The sequence below is a fragment of the Eleutherodactylus coqui genome, chromosome 12 (assembly GCF_035609145.1).
Source record: "Eleutherodactylus coqui strain aEleCoq1 chromosome 12, aEleCoq1.hap1, whole genome shotgun sequence".
In the NCBI taxonomy this organism is placed as follows: domain Eukaryota; kingdom Metazoa; phylum Chordata; class Amphibia; order Anura; family Eleutherodactylidae; genus Eleutherodactylus; species Eleutherodactylus coqui.
Window position 1 is genome coordinate 77,571,984 of NC_089848.1, and position 16,152 is coordinate 77,588,135.

The window sequence follows — 16,152 nt, forward strand, 5'->3', positions numbered from 1 at the left end:
TATATATGTGGGGCCTCCTGCACTGACCTGCGGGATATACATGTGGGGCCTCCTGCACTGACCTGCGGGATATACATGTGGGCCCTCCTGCACTGACCTGCAGGATATACATTAGGACCTCCTGCACTGACCTGCGGGATATACATGTGGGGCCTCCTGCACTGACCTGCGGGATATACATGTGGGGCCTCCTGCACTGACCTGCGGGATATACATGTGGGGCCTCCTGCACTGACCTGCGGGATATACATGTGGGGCCTCCTGCACTGGCCTGTGGGATATACATGTGGGGCTTCCTGCACCGACCTGCGGGATATATATGTGGGGCCTCCTGCACTGACCTGCGGGATATACATGTGGGGCCTCCTGCACTGACCTGCGGGATATACATGTGGGGCCTCCTGCACTGACCTGCGGGATAGACATGTGGGGTCTCCTAACTGTCCTGCGGGATATGCATGTGGGCCCTCCTGCACCGACCTGCGGGATATACATATGGGGTCTCCTGCACCGACCTGCGGGATATATATGTGGGGTCTCTTGCACTGACCTGCGGGATATACATGTGGGGTCTCCTGGACTGACTTGCGGGATATACATGTGGGGCCTCCTGCACTGACCTGCGGGATATACATGTGGGGTCTCCTGCACTGACCTGCGGGATATACATATGGGGTCTCCTGCACCGACCTGCGGGATATACATGTGGGGTCTCCTGCACTGACCTGCGGGATATACATGTGGGGCCTCCTGCACTGAATGTGGTTGGGATATCTCAGTCCTTTGTCTGTTCATGCGGACAATTCTAGTCAGATGCTGCCATCATTAAGCACCCGTGGGCAACCACTATGCTGCCCACTGCGGGTGGTAGTACCTTCTATGATGTATTCCCAGTACACATATGACATTATGGATCGAGGAATGTTGGCAGCACACCTTCGGCAATTGAGTGTCCCATCCATCTGTCTCCCACTATCACGCCTCGTTGAACTCTGATAAATCACATTGACTTGCCCCAAGCCGCGGGCTGCTGACACAAGATATATACTACAGTGAAGCCAGACATACTGTGTGATGAGCAGTGGAACTCTGTATGAAGATTTGTATGTAATTCAGGGTCACAGTGAAGTTGAATGACGAGCCTTGCGGGCGCTGTCCATGCTGTCCGCGCTGCCGTAAGTGGCTGTCACCATTCTTCTGTCTCTTAGGTTACTAAGACCTGATCATTTTTTCTGCTGCAGGAACTGAAAAAGCTGCTATTTAGTTCGGCTCTTTGCTGCTTCAGCGAGGAATGGAGAATCCAGAGTTTCACGTACAATAACACCCAGAGCCTGAAGTATGGCATTGTGCAGAAGAAGGTATATACCCCTCTGTATGCCCCTGTGGGCAGAATATTTGCAGTTACAAGCTATTTAACTCTTGCGCTGCGGACAGTTTTTGCAGCGACTTTTGTTTCTTTCTATCCTCATCTTTCAAGACCTATAACTTACATTTTCCCGTTTATGTAGCCATGTGATAGCTTGTTTTTGCCTGTATTGCAGTGCGCTCTGCCTCTTGCAAGGCCTGATTGACCTCCAGGTCTGGCATAGACTAAAGCCTTACTTAGGCACTGGCTGCCATAGCAAGCCACCTGAATCATGCAATCATGTCATAGTGGGGTCTGTGGGACAACAATCCCCCAATCCCGACCTTTACAAGTCGGTGTCACCCACTGTGTATGGAGCGAGTTAAAGGGTGGCTTTACAAGAGCGTAAGCGTCAAGTTATTTGCATAGGTGAAATTGCACAATCACGTTGTTATCATCTGCGCACTCTCTGTAGGCTGCTATGGGGCTTTTGCGGCACAAAGGCACACAAAAATAGAGCGTGCTGCATATTTTTTTGTGCATGCGAAATACACGCGTAAGAGCACATAATCTGAGAGAACCCATTGAAATCAATGGGCTCTATCCTTTGTGTATAGCGCTAGCAAATACGTCTGTGTTAGGGTGCGGGCAGACGAGCGTAGGCGTATTTACGTTCGCACGAGCGCAACGTATAATCGCCCGAGCGATCGTTTTTCACCGATCACGACCAGAGCTAGAAAGCGTATTTTCGTTTGTTCCTACTTTGCAAACGGTCTTTTCGGCGATCGAATATGCGTTGGCGCGTATTTCGGTCGCATATGTTCCGTTTTTTTTCGAATTGCCGTTTTTACGCGCCGTAAAATCGCCCATGTGAACGAATACATTCGAAACCATTGCCTCAGATGGTCACGTATATACGTTTGGTCGCAAAAACGCGCCGTTTATGCGCTCGTCTGCCCGCACCCTTATGCTGCTCTAACTCCTGGGACTACTTCCACACACTGGCTGTGCATATCCACTGTAAACATACAGCAGATGATAATCAAGGAGTTAAAGGCAACCTGTCATCGCCTTTGAGCCCCAGAAAATAGGTTATGGGGCTCAAGTGTGAGTAAACGGGGAGGCAGCCCTGTGTTTCATATCCCGTTACTGCGCTGTGTATCCACGAAGCTGTACACAAAGCGTGACTCTTCTCTGATGGCTCTGTGCATGCACTCTTCCATAGTGATGAATGGGAGAGTGCATGCACAGAGACGTCCGGAAGGAATCAACATTTGCATGCGCAATATGCAGAGAATAAAATCTATTGATTTCAATGGCTTCATTGCGATCTCCACTTTTTGCGCCTGCATTTCACGCACGGAAAAAAAACGCAGCCTGCTGTACTTTTGTGCGCATTTGCTCACCAAAGGTCTCCATAGAAGTTTATGTAGGGTGCGTGCAGTGTGTAAGAAAATGGGGAATACGCTGTGCGATTCCCTGGAAAAAAGGACACATCTGGCACTTATTAGGCTAAATAACCATTTAAAACCGGGTGCGATCGTGTCCTGTGCGCAAGAAACCATGCCCTGCGAGCGCAAAAGCTACAGTATAATGCACCAATTATGCGTGCAAAAAACCCTCGTTCATAGCGCTAATACGTTGCTCTGAGGAGGGCGCAATTGCGCATTTGCTCGTCTGCAGTCGCTCTAACTTAGTTTATGGCGCTCATAGGTGATGACAGGTTATCTTATGGATATAAAGCTTAATCAATGTATCTGAGAAGGTTCTGCAGCTTTCTGTGATCCTGCGTGCAGGGACATGGAGAGCAGAGGGCCCCCTTCTCTAGATGGTGCTCTTTTGTAAAGGCAGTAGGGGGAACCAGTATAGAAGTTTGGGGGGATGGCGCTGGGGCCAACCTCTGTGTCCATACTCTACATATGATAAAGAAGATGTAAAAATGAGTAAATGTAGAAATTGTAAACTGTCCAGCAGATTCCTAATGAGAGAATAAAGTAACGTCAGGCTTGTGGCTTCTGTTGATGAGACTGGAGGGGTCTGAGATGTGACTGACTCGTTATCCATCCGTCACAAGCTTGTGTGTTAATTAGTTTTTGTTTTATTTAATAACTCCCATCATTACTTGTCATGTAGTAAATAGCAATTACATAGCTGCTAATTACTGTGTAGTGCTTCAGAGTAATGTGATGTGCTTCATTATGACAGACCTATTAATATAAGTAGGGGCGCACTAAGGGTAGGGTCTCTGTATCCGAGAACCCCCTCTAGGCCTTCATGAATAGCGGAGTATGACGGAGCTGCTGATAAAGACACCCCAGTGCATGCAGCACTAATCTTGTTGTTGATGGACACCACAATAGAACCCTGTTAGACCCGTTTGTAAGTCAGTGGGGTCTGTAGGGCACCGCTGATATATCTTGTAGGGCAGAACATTGTGGCTTCTTAGTTATATGAATACAGACTGGATGCCGAGTTGATGATGGCAGATTCTGACTTGCATTTCCTATTTCTGTTTCTTGTAGGGTGGTCCTTGTGGGGTCCTAGCTGCAGTCCAGGCTTGTGTGCTGAAGCATCTTGTCTTTGGGAAAGAGTCAGACATCAGGTGAGGTATACTAAATACAACCCACATATCCAGACCCTACTGGAGACCCAGCACTGTTGTTCTTTTTTTCTTTAACTCATTTTTTCGTTATCATTTTCTCAATATCAAAAACCAAAGCACATCATATCCATGTCACTTATTACAGGATGAATACACACATATACATAGTCTGTATTCCATACATATTGCCAAAATATGAATGTATCATTCCAGATATACAAGGGAAATATTAACGTATTGTCCTCATTATAAATTGGGAATATTCATATGTATGATCAAATCACTATGCACATTAACAACTAAAGTACAATATAGGCAAGGTGATATGTTATACAGCTGACATATTTTGCCTGGCTTCCATCAATATCTATCTATCTATCTCATATCTATCTATCCATCCATCCATCCATCCCATATCTATCTCGTTTGCATCTAGAAACTTCTCTATAAAGGCCCGCCTTTTTAAAAAAAAACTTAGAGAAATGTGCAGAATCCCAATCTCCTATCTCTAGACTTTCCATTCACAAAAGATATTTAAACTGTTGTAGTATATCTGACATGGCCGGGGTTCAGCTTGGAGCCGGTTTACAACAGGTATCTTTTGCTTGTTAAGAATAGTGTATAACATGTTAGAACTCTTTGTCCGGTCAGGTAAAGAGGGAGATACACAACCTTGTGGTGATTACTGTATAGACAGCCCCTCAATCTCATGTACCAGTAGTTGAGCCTCTGACCAAAGCGTTCTTATTTTGGGGCAATGCTAGATACTGTGCAAGAAGTCCGTTTTTGGTTGAGAGCATCTAGGGCAGTGATGGGCAACCTTTTGAGCTTAGTGTGTCAAAATTCACCAAAAAAACGAGCATAACTCGGGTGGTGCGTCACTTCGAGAAAAAAACTAATTTGCGATATTTATAGTTTAAATAACAAAAATGTACAATTGTGATATACAGGGTGGAGCGCGGTAATTTGCTAATTTGGGAGTGAAATAAAAAAAATAATGAACTTGTAAAAACTTTATTTTATATTTTATTTACATTGAACAGTAGTGGAATTTACAAATTATTTGGTTTTAAATATTGTATCTGGCAAATGTTGACCTTCGCTATCCACACACTGCTGCATACGTTTTCTGAAGTTCTCATGCACTCTTTCAAGCATGTCGACTGGTATTCTGGCAATCTCAGCGTCAATATTGTTCCTTAGGTCTTCCAGGGTGTTGGGACGGTTGCAATACACCTTAGACTTCAGGTAACCCCAAAGGAAAAAATTGCATGGGGCTAAGTCTGGTGAGCGTGCCGGCCAGTTAAGATCACCCCTCAGAGAGATAAGCCGTTCAGGAAACGTTTGCCTCAAAAAATTCCTGGTAACTCTCGCTGTGTGTGCAGTGGCACCATCTTGTTAAACCATGTATCCTCTAATTGCATTGCGTCGAGTGCTGGCTGGAAAAAATCCTGCAGCATAGTTAAGTAACGTTTGGAATTCACAGTTGCCGGAAAAAAGTAAGCGCCAATGATGCCTACTGGTGATAAGGCGCACCACACAGTGACGCGGTCCGAATGCAGAGGTCTCTGGTGAACTTCTCTGGGGTTTGGATTGCTCCAGTACCACATGTTTTGTTTGTTTACACACCCACTGAGGTGAAAATGTGCCTCATCAGAAAAGAACACAATTGCGTCACGAGGTATGGTTGCAAGCATGTCTTCACAAGATGTTCGTCGTGTAACATAATCCCGTGCTGACAATTGTTGGACCACGCACATTTTATACGGGTGAAAATTCAGTTCACTATGAAGAATCCGGTGGAGAGAACGTCTTGGAATGCCAAGAGCGAGTGCTTGCTTCTGAGCAGAGCGTTTCGGAGATTGCTGCTGCTCTAACTCGTTCGATGTTTTGTGGTGTTGTAACACTTCTCGCAGGTCCTCTTCGTACAGATGACACATTCCCTGCTGTTCTGAATGCATTTACCCAATTTACAACTGATTGCCGTCCAGGAACACGTCCGCGTGGGGGAACAGCGAATCGCAAATGAAAAGCACGTTGCATTGCAATGATCGAGTGGTTATTTGAAAAATACGCTTCAACACAAAATAAACGCTCCTCACGTGTCCACTGCATGATGGCAACTGAAAAGCAGCTGCAGACAAACTTCCCGTCAGCCACTATAAGCAACGCCCACTCTCCCCTCTCTGCGACCAACAGCGCTGCCACAACCTGCAACTCAAAAAAGCAACACCCTGGAAGACCTAAGGAACAATATTGACGCTGAGATTGCCAGAATACCAGTCGACATGCTTGAAAGAGTGCATGAGAACTTCAGAAAACGTATGCAGCAGTGTGTGGATAGCGAAGGTCAACATTTGCCAGATACAATATTTAAAACCAAATAATTTGTAAATTCCACTACTGTTCAATGTAAATAAAATATAAAATAAAGTTTTTACAAGTTCATTATTTTTTTAATTTCACTCCCAAATTAGCAAATTACCGCGCTCCACCCTGTATAACAGTATTTAATAAACCCAAAACACCCATAGCACAGGCCCTCGCCTCTTTCAGCCTCCCCCTCACTTATCTCAGTAATGATGAGCCACCAGCAGTGACAGCGCCCCCCACAGCGGCCCCCAGCAGTGACAGTGCCCCCCACAGTGGCTCCCAGCAGTGACAGCGGTCCCCAGCAGTGACAATGGCCCCCCACATCGGCCCCCAACAGTGACAGCGCCCCCACAGCGGCCCCCAGCAGTGACAGTGCCCCCCCCACATCGGCCCCCAGCAGTGACAGTGCCCCCCCACATCGGCTCCCAGCAGTGACAGTGCCCCCCACAGTGGCCCCCAGCAGTGACAGTGGTCCCACACAGCACTCCACAGCAGTGACAGTGGCCCCACACAGCGCTCCACAGCAGTGACAGTGGCCCCACACAGCGCTCCCCAGCAGTGACAGTGGCCCCACACAGCGCCCACCAGCAGTGACAGTGGCTCCACACAGCGCCCCCAGCAGTGACAGTGCCCCCCGAGATCCATATACTTACCCCCTCCACCTCTGCCCTCCACGCCACTAGCAGCGATGATCTCCGGCGCACACTGACATCAGTGTGCTGCCGGATGCCTCCCCTGGACGCTCTAGCGGAACCAAGTGGTAGGAGACGTCATGGGAGGGAAGAGGAGGAGGATCCCGGCTGCACTACACTACTAGTAGCGCTGCTTAGTGAATACCGGCAGGGGAGACGCGGCCCCTGCCGGTATTCACTACTACCGGGGTGCTGACTCGCGTGTCATAGGTTTGCAATCACGGATCTAGGGCATACCTGCAATCTTGCTGGACCGTTGGGATGTGGGGGAACATCGAAGCCATATATTGCACCATGTATAATTTTTAAGGATGTTTCCCGCCATCTTTAATTTTTATGGCTTTTCGTACTGAGGCCCACCCTTCAGCTATCCCTTGGGGTATCTCCGGGTCCCATATCCATCGCTTGAACAACCCAGAGTTGTCCTGTGCCACCCATCTTCCCTGAATCTGGAGTATAGATCAGAAATCGAATGCCTTTGTGAAGAACCTCTCATCAGTAAATCAATGGGGTTAAGTATCGCCTTTGTAGCGAAGTCAGCGCGTCTAGTGCGTAAGAAGTTCCGCCTTTGTGCATACAGTAAAAAGGGAGATACAGGTAAATCATATACGTCACACACCTCTTTAAATGATCTATACCTAGGTTCTTCATGATGAAGAAGGTGCTGGACAGTCACAATGCCCCTTCTGTGCCATAGTTCAAACATTTTGCTGTCCCGGCCCTCCCTGAACTCAGCATTGTTATTCTCATTGACTGCTACCTGAAGCCAATGCTGCATCCTGGATCAGAAGAAGTAATAGTTATTCTTTATTCTCTTAAGGACAAAGCATGGTAAATATACGGCACTTGGTCCTGGGCTTTAATCCTCGCTGATAGCAGATGGATGACATGGGATTAAAGCCTCTGCTCCTGCAATCAAGCAGGAGAAGGTTGGGTCCTCAGCTGTCAGACACAGCAAAGGACCCAGAGGAGAACTCAGAAGTGTTTTTAATCATTTCTGCCTTCTCCTTCCCCAGCTACATAGCACAACAATAAGTTCAGTGTAATAAAAATGTACCCGGCAATAACATGCCCTTTGGCACAGCAGAGCTGCACAGACCCAGATCAACTCTGTTAGGGACTACTGTCACTACAGGGGGATGTTTTCCCCTGTAATTGGGGCCCCCATGGATGCTCCAGCTACAGTGGAAAAGTGTGAAATATAAAAAAATAAAACATGTGAATGACCCCTAGAGATCTTATATGACGTCATGGGGAACATAGATGGTAAAAAAAATTGTTACAAAGATAAGTAAAAAAAATTACAGAATAAAACAACAATATATACATGAAAAAGAAAATAACCCAAAGCCGACACCAACCAAACCGTCGCCGTATGCACCCTGCAAACCAAAACCATACATGTTATATATCAAAACATCCAAAACAAAATGAGGAACCCATTCACATATTTTATTTTAGCATAAATATACTAAATGTAAATTTTTTTTAGCCTTTTATCACCCAATAAAACGAAAAAAAAAGAAAGAAAAAAAGTCAGTAAAAAAAGATCTAAAAAATTACTCTTATATGTCCCGAAAAAAAAAGGAAACTCAGCCAAAAACATTTTGGTACCTGGAGAAAAAAAGGGCAGTAAAACCACTGCATGGGTAGAATCCCTAAAAAGTGTCTGGTCCTTGAGGACCAAAACAGCCTGGTGCTTAAGTAGTTAACTACGGAAAGACTTGGCTGCTAGGATCTTTGTTTCCCTCTTGAGATTTTAGACACACGTTTTGGTGTGTATGGTGGAATACATCATCCATTGGTCCCGATGTATAGCACATGGTAAAAAAGAAATTTCTGTTGACCCGCTACATAGGAAAGTGCAGGGATAATGCAGACTGGTGGGGCGGGGTATAGGACTCTTTTTACCAATCATGGTTGATCATTATCATTTCTCTCTTTACAGCCGTCCTCTGCAGCCGTCGGACACTCTAAGGACAAGCTGCCTTTGTAACGCTCTCGCTGATATCCTGTGGCGTGCTGGAGAAGGCAAGGAAGCAGTCATCACATTGTAAGTAAACATATGTATGATGAGATGGATCATCATTGATACCCATATTATCCTTCACATGATGAGAGGAGAAGAGTCAATGTCCAAATGAGCACTGTATATGCAATAGAACTAGCGCCACTGCATCGGTTAGTCCCAGTAGTTAAGTGATCGCAGAGATGCCGGTGGTGAGTGTATGCTGCTGCGTCTACCTAGACCACCATGAAGCCCTAAAAGTGGTTCCCCCCTTGGCCTATAAAAAGGCTTTCAAAGGCTACCTGTGGGTATTGGGGCTCTTTTTCTGCTTATGTAGTGCTTGGGCGCATTATTGGGAATAGGAAACCAAGGCAGAGAACCATACACAGACTCATACACTCTATGTATGGTTTTCTACCTTGGTTTCCTATTCCCAATGATTGTCATAAAGACTTGTATAAAGGGTCTGACATTGATTTGAAGGAATGCTGCCATCCAATAGGTGGTGCTGCAGAGTTATTGTTCCATCTTCCTTATTTGCATAAATTACCCAGAGGAGCATGCATGGCCGTATAAAGATGTATTTACACACACAGATGATCGCTCAAAATTCGTCAGAAACTTAGTGTTGATCGATCATTTTGCATAGGTACTAATGGGCTAAATCAGCCCTCCAGTGCTTCATTGCATGTATTTAGAGAACAGAGGTCTGTTCTCTAAATACATCACTATTGTTCTCCAGCGGGACAGCAGCTGTTAAGTTAAAGGGGTTGTCCCGAGGCAGAAAGCCAAAATTTCATATTAGCCCATTCCCCCTGTCACCCCCCGACATTAAGCAGCCCTTGTGAGCGGTTATAAACCGCATTGTACTCACACGTCCGCAGAAAAAATGACTTTTAAAACTTCTCCCTCTAAGATGGCGCCTGCTGGGTCCCTGGGTGCGTTCCACGGTGCACCGCTCGCTCTTCCTGGATGCCTCATGCGCGCTCCCGAGACGCCGGTCACGTGAGCAGGTGACTGACGTCATCGGTGGAGGCGTGTTCTTCTAAATGAATGGAACGCCGATCCAGCCGCCTGATTGGCTGGTCGGCAGAAAGCGTCACAGCGGGGAGGTGCTGTCTACCGGAGAAAACAGCAAACAGCTGTTTCTCCCATCTCCTGACTACACAGAAGCTCCGGTAAGTACACCTCCGCCCTCCCCCCCCGCCCACAGCGCCCACAGCGCCCACAGCACCCACAGCACCCACAGCGCCCACAGCACCCACAGCGCCCACAGCGCCCACAGCACCCACAGCACCCACAGCTCCCACAGACAACTCACTTACCCAGGCGGCTGTATTGCGTTTGTCCCGGCTCCCGGCTGCTGATCGTCCCGGCTGGCTGCTGGTCGGTTGTCCCGGCTAGCTGCTCCTGGATGGTCCCGGCTGGCTGTTGCTGATTCGGGGTGAATCACCCCTGTTTAAAGGGACGCCGGGAGCTGAATAGCCGCCCCTGCGCGCTCCCGTACAGCGATAGCTCGTCTGCGCATGCGCAGACGAGCTGTATCGCACGGGCACGCTGGAGAAGCTCGTACACAGAGGGAAGAGAGAAGACTGCGCAAGCGCGGCTAAAATGGCATGCTGTGGCAGAAATTAGTCGGCACCATGGCGACGGGGACACAGAGACAGCGCGAGAACGGAGGTAAGTAATTGAATAACTTCTGTATGGCTCATATTTAATGCACAATGTATATTACAAAGTGCATTAATATGGCCATACGGAAGTGCTTAACCCCACTTGCTGTCGCGGGACAACCCCTTTAAGATGGACAACACCTGACAACATTCTTTATCGTCCTGAGGGACGAGGATTTCGTGCGGCCTTGAAGTCAGCGATGGGTTAAAAGTGCACGGTAAGTGCACGATGGGCACATTTACATCTAACGATTATTGCTCAAAAGTTGGCTTTTGAGCGAATTTTGATTGATAATCGTGTGTAAAAGGGTCTTTATTCTCCTCACTCACCTCTCAGGTGTCTTCTCACACCCCTTCTGGGTGCTCTCCTTGGGAAGAGACTATATGATCCCCTGACCCATTCACACTCTAGGTGTCTCCACACACTTTTCGGGTGCTCTCCTTACAGAGAGACGACACCCCTCTTGACAGAGGCCTGCCAGTATTATACATGCTGGCAGATCATCTCGTGGAGTTGCCTCTTGGAATTGACCAAAGGGAGTGCTTCCCTGACCTGAGACCTGCCTCTCTTCATTGAAGAGAGCAAGTAGACTGACATACACATAAGCAGGGGAAATACATGTCACTATTGCACACTACATGAGAAACCACTGGGGAACACTGACATGGAAAAGGACTTGGGGGTTTTAGTGAACTGTAAGCAGAGCAATCAGTGTCAGGCAGCTGCTGCCAAGATAAATAGGATCATGGAGTGCATCAAACAAAGTCTAGGGGCTCATGACAACAACATTGTTCTTCCTCTCTACAAGTCACTGGTCAGACCACACATGGAATATTGTGGACAGTTTTGGGCATCGGTACTAAAAAACGACATATCAGAGCTTGAGCAGGTACAAAGGTGGGCAACTAAAGTAATAAATGGAATGGGCGGGCTACAATACCCAGAGAGGCTATCAAAATTGGGGTTATTTAGTTTAGAAAAATTACGTCTAAGGGGCGACCTAATAACTATGTATAAATATATTAGGAGACAATACAGAGATCTCTCCCATCATCTGATTATACCCAGGACTGTGACGGTAACAAAGGGGCGCCCTCTACGTCTAGAGGAAAGAAAGTTTCTACACCAACATAGAAGGGGGTTCTTTACTGTAAGAGCAGTGAAAATATGGAACTCTCTGCCTGAGGACGTGGTGCTGGCAAATTTACTAACAGTACAACAGGGGCCTGGACGCCTTTCTTAAGCGACACAGTATTATATGTTATAATCATTAATTACTTCAGAAGGGTCGGTGATTCGGGAATTTTTTTCCTTCAATGAGGAAAATAGGCTTCTACCTCATTGGGCTTTTTGCCTTGCTCTGGATCAACATTGAGGGTAATAGGCTGAACTGGATGTCATTCTTCGGCCTAACATACTATGTTGCATGCAAAGTGTAATTCTACAGTAAAGTAGTCATACTTGTTAGTGACTGTCAGCAACTTCTACCAATTGACCTGAAAACTGCGGAGCTGTTACCAGCAAGAGAGCAGTGATCTGTTACTAGATGCAGGAGGTAATAGCAGGAAGATCTGGTGAGAGCTGAGGAAAAGATAAATAACCGGCTGCATGAGCTGTATATATTACACGGGGCTCACTTATGCTAGCTAAGCCCCTTCCCCCAACTTCCTGTAACTTGCCTGTTACTGGAAACAAGTATCACTTGACAACAGGCAGTGGACAACATATGAGAAGGAAGGGAGACCCCTAGTGGCCAGCACTTTGGAGCAATTTTTCAGTCTGAAAATGTCCATTTTGGTAAATAAGGTAAATTGCGTTTTTTTTCAAGTTATCAATTGCCTATAAAACGACTGACCATTTAAAGGGATCGTCCAGTTACCAGACAGCATTTCTTCAATAGCTCCAACTATTGTTAACATAACAAAAAGAACAGTGCTTACCTGTTCTCTGCCTCGGGAATCCAGCGCTGTAGTCCTGCCATCCTCCAGGTGTCTCTTTGTGGAAGATGCCCTTACAGGAAGTCACCTGTCTGCTGCACTCTCTGATTGGTTGCAGTTTCAGCAGCTTTTCTTCTGGCATCAGCACTCACATCCTGGGAGCGATGATGTCAGGAGTTCTGATCAATGACCATGCTGCCTCTGATTGGCTGCAGCGATCAAGTGACTTCCTGTGATGACATGTTCCACAACAAACTCCGGCAGGATGACAGGGCTACAGTTGTGGATCACCGTGGCAGCGGAGGATGGGTAAGTACTGTCCTTTTTTGTCATTTTAATACAATTGGAGGTAAAGGGGCAATGTTGTCCCATAACTAGGCAACCTATTTAAAAGCGGAGATAGATCAGCCGGTAAGTTGCGTCATTTCCATTCAGTTTTCCCCACAGTGTACTTACCTTAAAGAACCTGTGACACCAAGTAATGAAGGAGAAGACCCTCTACTAGACAGTTGGTTAGAGGGCTATATGAACCTCCTATCTAGGGATATTGGGCTTGTAACAGTCTTAAGCACTAGGAGGGAACACAATTTTGAAGGTTGGGGCTATGGGGCTCCCTTCTCTACTTGCACCACATATTGTAAGAAATTCTGTGCCAGAAACTGTGTATTCAGAATGAATAATGATGGATTAAAGAGCTGTTCATAGAATTATGTACCTTGTTCATGTCTTGCAGGTCATGTGGAAGGCAGCAGTTTAGTCCCGCTGGTAGATATAGAGCTGATGGAATCCTAGAAAGTGTAAGTCTATAAGGACGTCCATATAGTCCTGTTCACCCAGGTGGCACATTATCATTTGGGACGGCTGATGCCTCTAGTGTGCTTAATGAAGTTGGCATCTTTTAGTGAAGTGCCAGGTGTAGGAGGAGCAATAACACGCCCTGTAGGGATGGAGGGTAGAATCATAGAATGTTAGAGTTGGAAGGGGACCTCTGGGGTCATCTGATCCAACCCCCTGCTCAGTGCAGGATCACTAAATCATCCTAGACAAAATTCATAACCCGAGTAGGCATGCTTAAAGCGTTCAAGATGGCAATACACCGAGCTGTCCACCTCTCTGGAAAGTACCGATCCTGCTGAGCAAGAGCTGAAAAGATGAGCACACCTCCGGTGTTCAACCCTGTGGATGATGCGGGCATCGATCCCGCTACTTCTCGCATTCAAAGCGAGCGCTGTACCATGTGAGCTAATCCAATGACACTGGACCTCGGTTCGGTGCCGGGAGGTACAGTAAGTCTCCCATTTTACGTAACACCATGGACTTCTCATCACAGATGCAACTTGAAGCTCCTGGTTTATATGTTTTATCTGCACCAATTACCCCGCAATACTGGGAAATTACAATACATTATTGTGCCTCCCGTTGGGTGCATTTTCACCTTTTTAAGTCCAATATCTTTTTGGATTAATTTCCTATTTTACATCCTTATAGGAGCTGGAGTTACGTTTTTTTGATCCAGATCTCCTACATAGACATAGATTTAATAGATCAAATTTTGTTTACCTGCTGCCACGACTGGGGCACGCTCACTTATACTGTGTTATCTATCGTCAAAGGGGGTTTCCGAGGAATAAATATATTGGTGTCAGTAGGGGACAAACCAAAGATTAAAAATAATAATACCTCCATGCCTTCCCCGCCATCGTTCCAATCTTTTGTTTACTTTAGCTGCAGAGGTCATGTAGTTGTTTACCCACTTAACTGCTGCAGCCAATAGGAGGCCCGATATGGAACGTCAACAGTGACATCCTGTAAACATGCTGGGCTTCCACATTAGAAGCCCACATGACAGGTGTATGGGACGTCAGATGCCGTGGCGCTGGAGAGTATATTGCCACAATTTAGTTGGACAATCCTTTAACCCAGTAAGGCCTCGTTCACACGAGCGTTGTTTTGTGGCACCTATGTTCTCATGAAACAGCGCATCTATTAGAACCATTGGTTTCCAATGGTGAGTTCACATGTCCGTCTTTTGCAGGCATGCAAATTCATGCACCTGCAAAATATAGGATATCCGCGCGCCAAGAAGGCCCGTAAATATGCACGTAAATATTCCCTGCGGGGAGTTCCTATTATCACTGAACACTGTGACAGCACTGTCACAGTGTTTAGTAATAATGGCACTCCCCGTGCGGAGTAAAGACTCCCCTGTCACAGCTGTGGCAGAGGACCGCGATGTTCTCCCATTGCTTTCAATGTGGCCGCCGCTGCTGCTGACGGCCCCATTGAAAGCAGTGGGATGCAGGCAACCACTGCAATGATTTTCGGGGAAGGGCTTTAAATATAAGCCCTTCCGTGAAAATCCTCCCTAGCTGGTGTAAAAAAAAAAAAAAAAAAATATATACTCTTTGGCACTGTTGGGGCTCGGTGCGTTTTGACGCTTGGCTCCCCAGCACTGTACTGAAGTTCTTTCAGCAGCGGGGATTTAAAATCCTTGCCTCCTGAAAGGGCTGTGTCTGATTGGCTGAGCGCTCAACCAATCAGAGGCAGCGCTCAGCCATTCATTGAATGGCATCTGAGCGATGCCTGTGATTGGTCACAGCGTTCAGCCAATCACAGGCTGCGCTCGGCCATTCATTGAATTAATGCAACTCAAATGACAATAATTACACAATCACCAGTACTTGATATACTGACCCATGGGCATTTTAACACTTTGGGTGGAATTGCCCTTTAACTACAAACAGTGCCTCATTTAGCACACCTAATAGCGGGTCTTGGAGACTTAATGTTTGATGGTAAGCTTCTCCAGGCTCAGGGCCAACATTTCTTTGTTCACCCCTGTGTAAAAGTTTAGGGAGGTTGGTAAAACAACGGAACAAGCAAACAAGATCTGAATATTTATTAACCAGGATGGGGCTGCTGGGATGCCCTTTGGCTCCTTGTAAGATGTGGAATATTCTCATACAGCTCATAGACAGAACCTCACCATGGAAAACTACGAGGAATAAAAAAGTTCATGCTTAATATCTGGTTGTCTTGGCAGTGGTGCGGCCACCAGAGTCTTGTTTGAATTATTTTAAGTCCAATGTTCTAGTGTTCCCGGCTGATATTTCACACACGCACATCTAAAGTGGAGCTTTACAGAATATATTACAGAACTGCTTAAAAGGGCATTTCAGTGTTTCACATATTGTCTAACATTGCAAAAATAATAAGAGTAAGATCTGAAAGATGAGATCCCCTCTTATGTCGAAGGTGGAGGGCCACACACCTTGGTTCACGGAACACTGGGCAGAAGGAATAGTATGTTTGGCCTAGTGCAGAGTGGCTTGAGGAGGCAGAGCATGACGATGGGTTACCCTTAGTTGTCATACTCCGCACCCCAGAGCCCAGCACTAGATGTAAAACAGTCAATCAGTTTTACATGGGAAGCTCCTTCAGCTACTTAAGAGGATTGTTCCGCAAAATACAGTCATTCCTTATGTCCTAGAATTCCTTGCTTCCTTAGTGTCTGCACAGGC

General features: G+C 46.5%; 1 protein-coding gene across 1 annotated transcript in view; it reads left to right on the forward strand.

Moving 5' to 3' along the window:
* The window catches only part of MINDY4 (MINDY lysine 48 deubiquitinase 4), a 121,222-nt gene that overhangs the window by 41,822 nt on the left and 63,248 nt on the right, over positions 1 to 16,152 (forward strand). Inside the window, exons 8-11 of the mRNA XM_066584553.1 lie at positions 1,242 to 1,358; positions 3,868 to 3,947; positions 8,961 to 9,065; positions 13,365 to 13,428. Coding sequence (XP_066440650.1) covers positions 1,242 to 1,358; positions 3,868 to 3,947; positions 8,961 to 9,065; positions 13,365 to 13,428 — 366 coding nt within the window. The remainder of the gene's footprint in view (positions 1 to 1,241; positions 1,359 to 3,867; positions 3,948 to 8,960; positions 9,066 to 13,364; positions 13,429 to 16,152) is intronic.